The sequence below is a fragment of the Barbus barbus genome, assembly GCF_936440315.1.
Source record: "Barbus barbus genome assembly, chromosome: 11".
NCBI lineage: Eukaryota > Metazoa > Chordata > Actinopteri > Cypriniformes > Cyprinidae > Barbus > Barbus barbus.
Window position 1 is genome coordinate 21528437 of NC_136739.1, and position 14456 is coordinate 21542892.

At 35.6% G+C, this 14456-nt stretch overlaps 2 protein-coding genes across 2 annotated transcripts; both read left to right on the forward strand.

The window, feature by feature from the left end:
- Nucleotides 1–1738: 1738 nt before the first annotated feature.
- On the forward strand, nt 1739–2813 carry LOC306877428 (galactose-specific lectin nattectin-like; the record flags this gene model as incomplete). Its single annotated transcript, XM_079429203.1, has 5 exons — nt 1739–1799; nt 1976–2070; nt 2227–2349; nt 2505–2613; nt 2746–2813. 5 exons carry the CDS (start codon nt 1739–1741, stop codon nt 2811–2813), a joined length of 456 nt encoding a protein of 151 aa, XP_079285329.1.
- Nucleotides 2814–11062: 8249 nt separating this feature from the next.
- Nucleotides 11063–12139, forward strand: LOC306877429 (galactose-specific lectin nattectin-like; the record flags this gene model as incomplete). The annotated part of the gene is made up of 5 exons (XM_079429204.1): nt 11063–11123; nt 11300–11394; nt 11553–11675; nt 11831–11939; nt 12072–12139. The coding sequence occupies 5 exons, from the start codon at nt 11063–11065 to the stop codon at nt 12137–12139; spliced, it is 456 nt and encodes a 151-aa protein (XP_079285330.1).
- Nucleotides 12140–14456: the final 2317 nt, after the last annotated feature.

The window sequence follows — 14456 nt, forward strand, 5'->3', positions numbered from 1 at the left end:
TACTTTTATTTTCAACTTTTTTATTTTTTCCTTCATTTTTATTGAAAATAAATGCCTTTCTGATGCGATATGAGATTTGAAAAGGGAGAAAAAAAGTTCAGAAACAGGCAGGGACTCTGGTCGACCACGTCAAAAAGCACATGTCTTACCATCTTCACCACTGAAATTAATGTTGAAACAGTGTCTTTTTTCAGTGTTGACTATCCCAATCACACGTTGGCAGGTGAAGCTTCTGTAAATAGCCTTTGCCAACAAGGTGGGCTATTTGCACTTAGTGTAAACAGACACTCCATTTTTGTTTATTGAATATTTTACTTTTTCACTACAATTAGTTCAAACATTTCTTTATCATTCATATAAAGATATCCTGATAAACACAAAATAAAATAAAAAATAAAAAAACAGGGAAGAAAGACATAAACATTTACCTTATACACACGGAGTTTCTTCTTTGTAAAATTACATATAATATATATATATCATATGTAAAATTATATTTCAGATCATTGCCCCATGCAGGAACCTTGCTTTTATACGTCAAGTGAGTATAACAGGGATGATACAAGATGTTTTTTCACAAAATCTTCACTGAAATTTTGTAGGCACTGATCTAAAATCCAAGGTGTGGTTTTTTTTTTTGTTTTTTTCCGCCACAGAGACCTACTGAATAACTTTGTCTTCAAAAAACATCCAGAATCCAAAGAGTGTAATACAATGTATAACTGAATAACCATATAAAGTATTATTATTATTGTTGTTGACTTTTTTTTCAAAGTAAAGTTGTCAGCACACCTGTCTGGTAGTGTTCGGGTTCCTTGTCACTTTGATCTGAAAACACTTCACTTTCAGAAACGTGTCATCATGCTGTTGAATCCATTAGTTATTACCACCAGTTTGTTAGGTCTGACATCATGTGTCATTGTTTTCTATCAGATTCCAAAAGCAAACAACAAGTAGTGCTAATATACACGGATGGTGTGCTGTAATAGTGCTAAAAATCATGATGATGGTGAATTGTTAAATAAATGACACAATCCCAAAGACTGTATTTATACACCGTGAGTTTTTAAACTCTTAAGGTGTGCTAGAAATGGAAAGTGCTCATGAACAACTGCTGAGATAGTATTCTTACCTGAAATTGAATTGAAGCTTGGACCTGGAAATAGTATTAATTATGTCACAAATTACCAAGCAGATATAGTTGAACAAAAGTATTAAAGGACTTTCACAAAGTTTAAAAGAGCACTGGATGTTTCCAAAAAGTTCACAGTATATAGAAGAAATGGACCATATTTATATTTATGCTAATTCATTTTTTCATATCCTCTTACAAGTAGGCTATAGGGAGAGAATTTCCTTTATGATTAATATTTAACTTAACAATAAATAAAATAAATATTTAATTAAGATAATATTGAATGTTTTTGACAGGCTCATCTTAACACATTCTCCCATATTTGGATTTGGATTGTGTACACAATTCCACAGATCAAACACTCACATTCTCTCTCATCCTCGTGACTTACACATCAAGTAAAGTATAAAAGCAGGGCTCTTTCTGGAACTTTACAAAATCTTCCTCTGAGATTCTGAAAGCAACGATCTGAAAACCAAGGTGAGTTTTTAGCACAGAAACCTACTGAAATACTTTGTCTTTAAAATACGTTGAGAATCCACAGTGTGCAGCATATGAGTACAGGCAGATAACTTTTCCTGCTTATTAATTTTCAGGTTCATAATGGCAATGCTGGGAAGTCTGCTGCTTCTTTTCACTGTGTTCTCCATGGGGAATGCAGATGGTAACCAAGACATTTATTTATATAAATCCTCATTCTGCCAAACCTTTTAGATTTTGTGTAGAGGGATAGAAAGAAATATACATCATTCTGTTAAATATACATTACTCTGTCTATTTGCATAATAATAAGAGTATGATGTGAATATTACAAGATTAACATTTATGTACTGGATACAGTTGATATAGATGAAAAATGCCCCTTTGGGTGGACAAATTTTGGAGTCCGATGCTACAAGTTCTTCTCTCAGCCGGCTAACTGGATCACAGCAGAGGTAAAGTGCTAGTTACAACAAGGCAATTGTTTTATTGTTTTTTTATTACTTTACCTCATATTTTATTTGAAAATTACTTACAATGTTTTAAAAATTAATTTATGCTTTTTTCTTAAAAGACTATCTTGTATTGACAATATACAAAAATCTCTTTAGAGAAGCTGCATAAGTCTGGATGCAAATCTTGCATCTGTGCACAATAAACTGGAAAACGATTTTCTGCTGAGTCTGTTGCCTTCTTCTACACGTTGTTGGCTTGGTGTTCATGATGGTGTACAAGTAAGTTCAATTGTGTGGTCTAATGAGACTTTTTTGCTTGTCTAGAATAAAATTTCTAAAGTTTCGAATGAAGACAGTTTGACTTCAGAGTCAAACTAAATGACCTTCTTTATGGAGTTATGATTAGTGCACTCTTATAACTGTTGGTTCTTTAGGAAGGACAGTGGTTGTGGAGTGATGGGACTCCATATGACTGCACCAGCTGGTGCTCTGGGGAACCTAACAATCTGAATACCGAGAACTGTGGAGAGATCAACTGGAGCTGTAAGAATGCAGTGTGGTGTTTGCTTTCAATGATTATTTACAATCCTATAATTTCATATCAACAAGTAAAAAATAAAAAAAATTGGCAAATTTTCTAACACCACTAACTTATTTCATTTGTTCACCCTACAGCTAACCGTTGCTGGAATGATGCAGCCTGTTCAGCCTCACTGGGTTATATTTGTGCTAAAGACATGTGAGATCATATGCAGTCATCCTACTCCACAGTTACTTTGATTGTACTATATTTTCATCTTCTGATCTTATCTTCTGATCCTCTAATCAATAAATGCATTAAAGCAAAGCTTGTGTGTTGTGGTGTTAAATCAAAATAATTTATAACATTATTGCGAGAATATGATTATTAGAAGGCCAAAAAAGCAATTCGTATTTTGCAATTCTAATGCAATTATCAGCAGTAGATACAAGATTAAAAGTTTGATTCATATTAAAACATTAAAATACAACCTATATGTTTTTATTATGTAAGAGCTTATTGGGAATGCAGTGTCAAAATGTATTTGTAACGACAAATTGAATTAAACACTAATGCATTCAATATCCGAACAACACATTTAAATTACTACAATTAAAATGACTTAAGTGTGGATCCATTTGTAATGAATTACTGAGCCTTTATCCACAAAGGCAACGCTCTTCACATAGAACATTGTTTTCATAGAAGAAATTTAAAGAAATGTACATTGACTTAAACTGTTTGATTAACAGAGTCAGTGTTTTCACAGTCCATTCTAAAGTTATAGACACAAGTCAACCTGCCCTCATTAAACTTCAAACTTACTAAAAAAAAAAGAGCAGATTATTTTAGACACTGCGATCAAACCTGACATTAGAAACAAATTCTTAAGTAGGCAGTGTTCACAACACACAATGAGTATTTCTAAAAGGTTTATATGAAAGATAAAAATGTATGATTAGTATCCTAATCACTGTGTTAGCACTAGTCTTCCGATAAACGTGACAGAATGAAGCAGCAGTGTTGGGAAGGTTACTTTGGAAATCTGATAGGTTACAGACTACAAATTACCCTATTTCAAATTTAATAAGTAGTGTAACTATTTCAATTACTTTATGAAGTGAAGTGAAGTGAAGTGACATACGGCCAAGTATGGTGACCCATACTCGGAATTCGTGCTCTGAATTTAACCCATCCAAACGTGCACACACACAGCAGTGACCACACACACACCGTGAACACACACCTGGAGCAGTGGGCAGCCATTTATGCTGCGGCGCCCGGGGAGCAGTTGGGGGTTCGGTGCCTTGCTCAAGGGCACCTCAGTCGTGGTATTGAGGGTGGAGAGAGTGCTGGACATTCACTCCCCCCACCTACAATCCCTGCCGGCCCGAGACTCGAACCCGCAACCTTTGGATTACGAGTCCGACTCTCTAACCATTAGGCCACAACTTCCCCAATCTATCCAATGTACCCCAACTTTATTAATGTATCTGAATACATTTGGTTACTTTTTGATTATTTTTCTAAATTTCTAGGGAATGTTTTCAACTGTTAATCGTTTTCAAACATTTAAAACAGGCAGGGTTAGGCCTAACCTTACAGTAGTGTTCAACACTGATTACTGTCAGACTTTCAAAATCCTTCCTCACTTGAATTATGATTATAATCATATAATTTTAAATCACAGCCACTACAAATTCAAACTTTACCACCTCTTTTTACTATTAGATCATGTGTGAAAATATTCAGATGTAACCCCCGTTTGTAATCATTTACATTTTCATAAGTAACTGTAATTACATGATTACAGTTAGATTGATTTTGTAATGAAATGACGTAATCAGCTACATGTAACTAGTTATCCCCCAACACTGTGAAGCAGGTAGGCCTGACATGACATGATGTTATCACTGTCTCTGAGGATGAGTTCAGAGGGCTCTGAACCAAGTAAACATGCCTAATCAAAGGTAACCAAGCTCGTCGTAGAACAAAATTACCATCCAATCACAATTCGTTGTTGATTAACTTGCAGTTAGTAAAGGCGGGATAGGCAGAATCACGCTGAATGACACACACCAGAAGTGCTTTCTCTTGCAGGCGATCCCAGCAGTGCAAAATCAGGTCTTCATGCTTCTGTACTGTCTGTCTGACAGTAGCAATGGGAGGAGTCCATGACTGGGTGGCGAGAATCTTTGATCGTCTGAGCTTTCCTCACACAACGTTTGTTGTAGATGTCCTGGAGGAAGGGAAGGAAGCCCATGTGCTGGATGGTACTTCTCTGCAGTGCTTTGCGGTTTACAGCAGTACTGTTACCAAACCAAATAGTAATAGAGCCAGAAAGGATGCTCTTTACAGTGCATGTGTAGAACGATCTGAGGATGCTGGAGCCCATTCTGAATTTCCTCAGTCGTCTCATGAAGAAGAGGCACTGATGTGCCTTCTTCAAAACGGTCATCACTGATGAGGACGCCAAGATATTTAAAGTGTTTGACTATCTCGACTGGAGTTTCTGATGGTGTTCGACTGGAGGGGTTTGATGGTGTTCTCTGGTCTGTCTCCTGAAGTCCACAACAATCTCTTTGGTCTTTGAGACAACGAGAGAGAGCGAGGGGGGGGGGGGGGGGGGTGTTCTCCTGGCATCATTGTGTTAGGGAGTTCACTTCTTCTTTGTAGGTCATCTCATCATCATCTGTGATCAGACCTAACACTTTTGTGTCGTCTGCAAATTTAAAATGACTGGCCTACAAAATGACTTCCTTGTTATGCTATTACCAAATATTAGGTTCAATCATGTTATCACAGGTTTTGTCTTTATTTACTTTTTTAACTGATTGATTAACTAGTTTTGGCTGACCTACAAACTCCACATCTCAGGGACTGCTCTCCCTTCTCTGCATGAAATCTACCTCAGACAATGCACACAGTAAATTTCCTGGTGTTAAATCAACACTGCTCATACACTGCTATGTACACCAAGCAGTGTTGATTTAACACTAGGAAATTTACTGTGCAGAGCTGCTAAAATCATCAAGAACCAGGGACGGATTAATGCATGGGCCTAATGGGAACGTTCCCAGGGCACTAGACCAGAGGTGGGCCCATCCGAAATATCACTCCTCCCAGAACACTATTTCAACTGTGCCCGCTCAGATGGTAAATGATGCCAAATAATATTTCTCATATTTGATATATGTTCACACCAGTGTGATTCGATCTTTCAGTGTGGCACATCATACACGTTAAAAACGAAGGCAGTCGTATTCAGGGCTTAATTTGTGCCGGAACAAGCCGGATCCGGCACCTCCGAAATCGGACCCGGCACCTAATTTTGTCGCATCCTCCTCACGCGCCAATGAAAGACGTTTGTGCTGACCTATAATGTGCATAATATGAAAAATCCTCTATAATGACCGCGCTTACGGCACATCTACATTTGAAATAAAGAGTGTATTTGGCCACTTAAACTCAACAAAAAACTACGAAAAATAATATGATACTGGCTAGGCGGCTTTGGATGTGACTGTGAGCGCTCAGCCTTGAAACAGCCTCTGGAGCGCGCCAGTACCGATTGACGTGCAAATTACACATTTTTGTGACGATGCAACAATGACCCGATTAATGCAAGCGCAAGCCTTGGATCAACGACAGCGTGCAGCAGCTCGTATTGCGGACGAGATGCGCTGATGTGAAGCCGCTTTGAGAGAGTGAAAGACTTGAACTTGAACTTTTCTGTTTGGCAAATCCTTATTTTTTTTTATTGATCTTAGGAAATATTGTAATATTTTAAGATACTGGATTTTTTTTTACTTTCATGAGCTGTAAGCTCTAATCATCAGAATTAAAAAAACAAAAAAAAAACTTTTGAAATGTTTTACATGTAATGAATTTAGAATATATGAAAGTTTCACTAATCGTTCAGGCATATTCATAATCCTCTGAAACATTTTTTGGCTGTTGACGTTAATAACTTGTTTTAATGTCTGTAGTAATTTCACCACCTCCAACGCATCAGCTATTCTCTCTGAGTTTGCATGTTCCCTTACGAAAACCAAAAATCATGGTTCATGTCTCCATGGTAACCGCAAATTAACCATGGTTTTGTTCCTTCAAATAATAATTTACAAAGAAGTATTAAAATAATATTTTTTTGTTGTTATAAAAACAGGCCTAAGCCAACAAGCTTTTAAAATGACTTAAAATGCATTATATAGAAACAAAGAGGCAATAATGATTGGTTAATTAATAATTATACGGTTTCAATGAATAACACTGTTAAAATAGCTACATAATGTAATACAAAATAAACAAATTATGTACATGTTATTAAAAAAACCTGCAAAAGGAGCCAAAGGCCTGGTAATTGCTGTTATTATACTAAAAGGACGATCAAATTAGGCTGACCAAACATTTAATTCAAATATTCACTTAATCTTTTGGCCACCTTTATGCTATAGATGACACAGCCTCTATAATTTCTTCAACAAAAATACATGTGAACATCACAGCCCTTACAAAAATTAACCATGGTTTTATCGTAAAACTGCTTAATTTTCTTTTGCGTGATTTCTGAATGCTTGAGACTAAAAAAGTAATCAGACTATTGCATTAATAAAATCATATCCATAGGTAACTGTTTAGAGCTACAATTGTAATTTGTGAATTGTTTTTTATAATTTTTTTTTGCTTCCATTATATTTGAGGGAGGGGGCACAACAATGCAATCCTGCTTAGGGCACCCATTTGGCCAGCAGCCGCCCTGGGGGCGTGGCAGAGTCTTAACTTTGATAAAGAATATCTCTTTGGCTTTGAGACTTTAGTCTTTGCAACTTCAGTGATCTTATCTATGCACAATCAGCTTGTAACACTCCAAAGAGAAAGGAAAACTTGAAATTGCATCATGTGACCCCTTTAAATGCACCTGATCCAGCCAATCAAGTCCTTCAGGCTTCTTTGAAAACTACCTGGTTTGACCAGGGTTGGAGCTAAATTCTGCAGGGCTGTGGCCCTCCAGGAACTGAGCTTGACACCCCTGGTATACGCAGATCCATAAATATGCCTAGACGAGTAGCTGTGTGATATCGCTCTGTATCAGCATGGCTGTAATTCGGTTGTGGGCATGAGGCTGCAGTCATGCTGATGTGAAAGAGTGTGGAAAAATTAGTCTTTGTGTGAAAAATGTAAAAATCTTTATGACCGATAGGTGGTGCTATGTCCAAACTGCTCTTCTTGACACCCCTGAATTAGAGTTACATTTAAGCCATTTTAAGACATAAAGAAACTTATGGGAAAAATACTTAAATATGTCATTATGATTATCAAAAATGAGTTTTAGGTGATAGAATAGTGACTGCTGGGTTACTTTAAGAACCAACATCTGAAAGAATATTAAAATATCGTTAATACATTTTGAGTTTCAGGCAAGCAAACTTTGGGAAAAATTTAAAAGTAAACAGTTTGTTTGTTTGTTTTTCCATATTTGAACTGTCTCCATTGGCATATAATGCAACAAAGTTAACATATTGCCAAATTGTCATTTTGAACACCCTCTCTCCCACACTGGAGTTTAAGATTTTAAATTATATCACTATATTACATCACTATATTAATGTTTGTCTTTCTTCAGAAAACAAATATTAAAAAATCTAAAATTTAATTTGAGGACGTTTATGAAATTTGGTTGATTTGACATGAAATAAACCCTTTTGCTTTTGAACTTTTCAATCAAATGGCCTAGAAAGCATACTTTTATTTTTCCATTTTGAATTTTTTGTTAAAAATATACTTATTGAAACCATCTAAGCCTCAATTTGCCTCAAAAAGCCTTTAGATTGAGGCCAGAGACTTTGCATGAAAGCACATTTTGCAAATATTTAAATTATTTAAATTAAAATAGTCTTTAAATGTTGACTTGAACAAATATTATCATCTCCATTTTCAATATTGTCATGGACCACTGCTAGCATAAATAAAGTTCTGTTGGTGTTGCAAAACCTTTTCTCAGATCTGTTTCTTTCTACTGTACAAACAGACCACACCTCAAAAGAGAGAAATGCTTTTAGATTATATCTTTTTTTATATATTTACAGCATTATTTTTCATGATTATTTATGTATCATGTTCATGTGTATATATAATATAGCCATATGGAATACAACAATCTTCATACAGCACAGCTTTTTCAAGGATTGTGAGTTTAGGTCACAATTTGTTTTGCTCTTACTGTCTTTCCAAAGTCATTCACATCCTCCACTACCCCCTTTAATAACAGTTTTTTTGTCAGATAGTTTAGAAAATTTGCCTTTAGTTTACAGGAACATTAAAAACTTTTTTTTAATAGTTTGTTAATATAAACCTAAAGAGGTAGTTCTCAAAAAACAAAAAATCAGGTGTTATTTACTCACCCTTGTGTTGTTGTATGACAATTTTACTTTTTTAGAGGGAAATATTTAACAAAACAGAAATTTAAGAGCTGCCAGTTTTAAAAAAAAACAGCAGAAACAAACTTTAACTTGTTTCTTATAATAAATATAATATTTTTGTTTGGGTAACACTATGTTAAAATAGTAAGATTTTCTGCTATTTATACCACTTATTGTAAATAGTGGCAGTTATCTGTACGTCAGTATTGTAGAACGCAATAATAACGTATTGAGTGTAAATTTTAGTTTTAATTCAAATTATTAAATGGATGCCACCTTATTGGGACAATAAAGCCCTCCCTACACCTACCCTAACCCTACCCGATACTTTTATTTTCAACTTTTTTATTTTTTCCTTCATTTTTATTGAAAATAAATGCTTTTCTGATGCGATATGAGATTTGAAAAGGGAGAAAAAAAGTTCAGAAACAGGCAGGGACTCTGGTCGACCACGTCAAAAAGCACATGTCTTACCATCTTCACCACTGAAATTAATGTTGAAACAGTGTCTTTTTTCAGTGTTGACTATCCCAATCACACGTTGGCAGGTGAAGCTTCTGTAAATAGCCTTTGCCAACAAGGTGGGCTATTTGCACTTAGTGTAAACAGACACTCCATTTTTGTTTATTGAATATTTTACTTTTTCACTACAATTAGTTCAAACATTTCTTTATCATTCATATAAAGATATCCTGATAAACACAAAATAAAATAAAAAATAAAAAACAGGGAAGAAAGACATAAACATTTACCTTATACACACGGAGTTTCTTCTTTGTAAAATTACATATAATATATATATATCATATGTAAAATTATATTTCAGATCATTGCCCCATGCAGGAACCTTGCTTTTATACATCAAGTGAGTATAACAGGGATGATACAAGATGTTTTTTCACAAAATCTTCACTGAAATTTTATAGGCACTGATCTAAAATCCATTTTTTTGTTTTTTTCCGCCACAGAGACCTACTGATTAACTTTGTCTTCAAAAAACATCCAGAATCCAAAGAGTGTAATACAGTGTATAACTGAATAACCATATAAAGTATTATTATTATTGTTGTTGACTTTTTTTTCAAAGTAAAGTTGTTTAGCACACCTGTCTGGTAGTGTTCGGGTTCCTTGTCACTTTGATCTGAAAACACTTCACTTTCAGAAACGTGTCATCATGCTGTTGAATCCATTAGTTATTACCACCAGTTTGTTAGGTCTGACATCATGTGTCATTGTTTTCTATCAGATTCCAAAAGCAAACAACAAGTAGTGCTAATATACACGGATGGTGTGCTGTAATAGTGCTAAAAATCATGATGATGGTGAATTGTTAAATAAATGACACAATCCCAAAGACTGTATTTATACACCGTGAGTTTTTAAACTCTTAAGGTGTGCTAGAAATGGAAAGTGCTCATGAACAACTACTGAGATAGTATTCTTACCTGAAATTGAATTGAAGCTTGGACCTGGAAATAGTATTAATTATGTCACAAATTACCAAGCAGATATAGTTGAACAAAAGTATTAAAGGACTTTCACAAAGTTTAAAAGAGCACTGGATGTTTCCAAAAAGTTCACAGTATATAGAAGAAATGGACCATATTTATATTTATGCTAATTCATTTTTTCATATCCTCTTACAAGTAGGCTATAGGGAGAGAATTTCCTTTATGACTAATATTTAACTTAACAATAAATAAAATAAATATTTAATTAAGATAATATTGTATTTTTTGACAGGCTCATCTTAACACATTCTCCCATATTTGGATTTGGATTGTGTACACAATTCCACAGATCAAACACTCACATTCTCTCTCATCCTCGTGACTTACACATCAAGTAAAGTATAAAAGCAGGGCTCTTTCTGGAACTTTACAAAATCTTCCTCTGAGATTCTGAAAGCAACGATCTGAAAACCAAGGTGAGTTTTTAGCACAGAAACCTACTGAAATACTTTGTCTTTAAAATACGTTGAGAATCCACAGTGTGCAGCATATGAGTACAGGCAGATAACTTTTCCTGCTTATTAATTTTCAGGTTCATAATGGCAATGCTGGGAAGTCTGCTGCTTCTTTTCACTGTGTTCTCCATGGGGAATGCAGATGGTAACCAAGACATTTATTTATATAAATCCTCATTCTGCCAAACCTTTTAGATTTTGTGTAGAGGGATAGAAAGAAATATACATCATTCTGTTAAATATACATTACTCTGTCTATTTGCATAATAATAAGAGTATGATGTGAATATTACAAGATTAACATTTATGTACTGGATACAGTTGATATAGATGAAAAATGCCCCTTTGGGTGGACAAATTTTGGAGTCCGATGCTACAAGTTCTTCTCTCAGCCGGCTAACTGGATCACAGCAGAGGTAAAGTGCTAGTTACAACAAGGCAATTGTTTTATTGTTTTTTTATTACTTTACCTCATATTTTATTTGAAAATTACTTACAATGTTTTAAAAATTAATTTATGCTTTTTTCTTAAAAGACTATATTTTGTATTGACAATATACAAAAATCTCTTTAGAGAAGCTGCATAAGTCTGGATGCAAATCTTGCATCTGTGCACAATAAACTGGAAAACGATTTTCTGCTGAGTCTGTTGCCTTCTTCTACACGTTGTTGGCTTGGTGTTCATGATGGTGTACAAGTAAGTTCAATTGTGTGGTCTAATGAGACTTTTTTGCTTGTCTAGAATAAAATTTCTAAAGTTTCGAATGAAGACAGTTTGACTTCAGAGTCAAACTAAATGACCTTCTTTATGGAGTTATGATTAGTGCACTCTTATAACTGTTGGTTCTTTAGGAAGGACAGTGGTTGTGGAGTGATGGGACTCCATATGACTGCACCAGCTGGTGCTCTGGGGAACCTAACAATCTGAATACCGAGAACTGTGGAGAGATCAACTGGAGCTGTAAGAATGCAGTGTGGTGTTTGCTTTCAATGATTATTTACAATCCTATAATTTCATATCAACAAGTAAAAAATAAAAAAAATTGGCAAATTTTCTAACACCACTAACTTATTTCATTTGTTCACCCTACAGCTAACCGTTGCTGGAATGATGCAGCCTGTTCAGCCTCACTGGGTTATATTTGTGCTAAAGACATGTGAGATCATACGCAGTCATCCTACTCCACAGTTACTTTGATTGTACTATATTTTCATCTTCTGATCTTATCTTCTGATCCTCTAATCAATAAATGCATCAAAGCAAAGCTTGTGTGTTGTGGTGTTAAATCAAAATAATTTATAACATTATTGCGAGAATATGATTATTAGAAGGCCAAAAAAGCAATTCGTATTTTGCAATTCTAATGCAATTATCAGCAGTAGATACAAGATTAAAAGTTTGATTCATATTAAAACATTAAAATACAACCTATATGTTTTTATTATGTAAGAGCTTATTGGGAATGCAGTGTCAAAATGTATTTGTAACGACAAATTGAATTAAACACTAATGCATTCAATATCCGAACAACACATTTAAATTACTACAATTAAAATGACTTAAGTGTGGATCCATTTGTAATGAATTACTGAGCCTTTATCCACAAAGGCAACGCTCTTCACATAGAACATTGTTTTCATAGAAGAAATTTAAAGAAATGTACATTGACTTAAACTGTTTGATTAACAGAGTCAGTGTTTTCACAGTCCATTCTAAAGTTATAGACACAAGTCAACCTGCCCTCATTAAACTTCAAACTTACTAAAAAAAAAAGAGCAGATTATTTTAGACACTGCGATCAAACCTGACATTAGAAACAAATTCTTAAGTAGGCAGTGTTCACAACACACAATGAGTATTTCTAAAGGGTTTATATGAAAGATAAAAATGTATGATTAGTATCCTAATCACTGTGTTAGCACTAGTCTTCCGATAAACGTGACAGAATGAAGCAGCAGTGTTGGGAAGGTTACTTTGGAAATCTGATAGGTTACAGACTACAAATTACCCTATTTCAAATTTAATAAGTAGTGTAACTATTTCAATTACTTTATGAAGTGAAGTGAAGTGAAGTGACATACGGCCAAGTATGGTGACCCATACTCGGAATTCGTGCTCTGAATTTAACCCATCCAAACGTGCACACACACAGCAGTGACCACACACACACCGTGAACACACACCTGGAGCAGTGGGCAGCCATTTATGCTGCGGCGCCCAGGGAGCAGTTGGGAGTTCGGTGCCTTGCTCAAGGGCACCTCAGTCGTGGTATTGAGGGTGGAGAGAGTGCTGGACATTCACTCCCCCCACCTACAATCCCTGCCGGCCCGAGACTCGAACCCGCAACCTTTGGATTACGAGTCCGACTCTCTAACCATTAGGCCACAACTTCCCCAATCTATCCAATGTACCCCAACTTTATTAATGTATCTGAATACATTTGGTTACTTTTTGATTATTTTTCTAAATTTCTAGGGAATGTTTTCAACTGTTAATCGTTTTCAAACATTTAAAACAGGCAGGGTTAGGCCTAACCTTACAGTAGTGTTCAACACTGATTACTGTCAGACTTTCAAAATCCTTCCTCACTTGAATTATGATTATAATCATATAATTTTGAATCACAGTCACTACAAATTCAAACTTTACCACCTCTTTTTACTATGAGATCATGTGTGAAAATATTCAGATGTAACCCCCGTTTGTAATCATTTACATTTTCATAAGTAACTGTAATTACATGATTACAGTTAGATTGATTTTGTAATTAAATGACGTAATCAGCTACATGTAACTAGTTATCCCCCAACACTGTGAAGCAGGTAGGCCTGACATGACATGATGTTATCACTGTCTCTGAGGATGAGTTCAGAGGGCTCTGAACCAAGTAAACATGCCTAATCAAAGGTAACCAAGCTCGTCGTAGAACAAAATTACCATCCAATCACAATTCGTTGTTGATTAACTTGCAGTTAGTAAAGGCGGGATAGGCAGAATCACGCTGAATGACACACACCAGAAGTGCTTTCTCTTGCAGGCGATCCCAGCAGTGCAAAATCAGGTCTTCATGCTTCTGTACTGTCTGTCTGACAGTAGCAATGGGAGGAGTCCATGACTGGGTGGCGAGAATCTTTGATCGTCTGAGCTTTCCTCACACAACGTTTGTTGTAGATGTCCTGGAGGAAGGGAAGGAAGCCCATGTGCTGGATGGTACTTCTCTGCAGTGCTTTGCGGTTTACAGCAGTACTGTTACCAAACCAAATAGTAATAGAGCCAGAAAGGATGCTCTTTACAGTGCATGTGTAGAACGATCTGAGGATGCTGGAGCCCATTCTGAATTTCCTCAGTCGTCTCATGAAGAAGAGGCACTGATGTGCCTTCTTCAAAACGGTCATCACTGATGAGGACGCCAAGATATTTAAAGTGTTTGACTCTCTCGACTGGAGTTTCTGATGGTGTTCGACTGGAGTGGTTTGA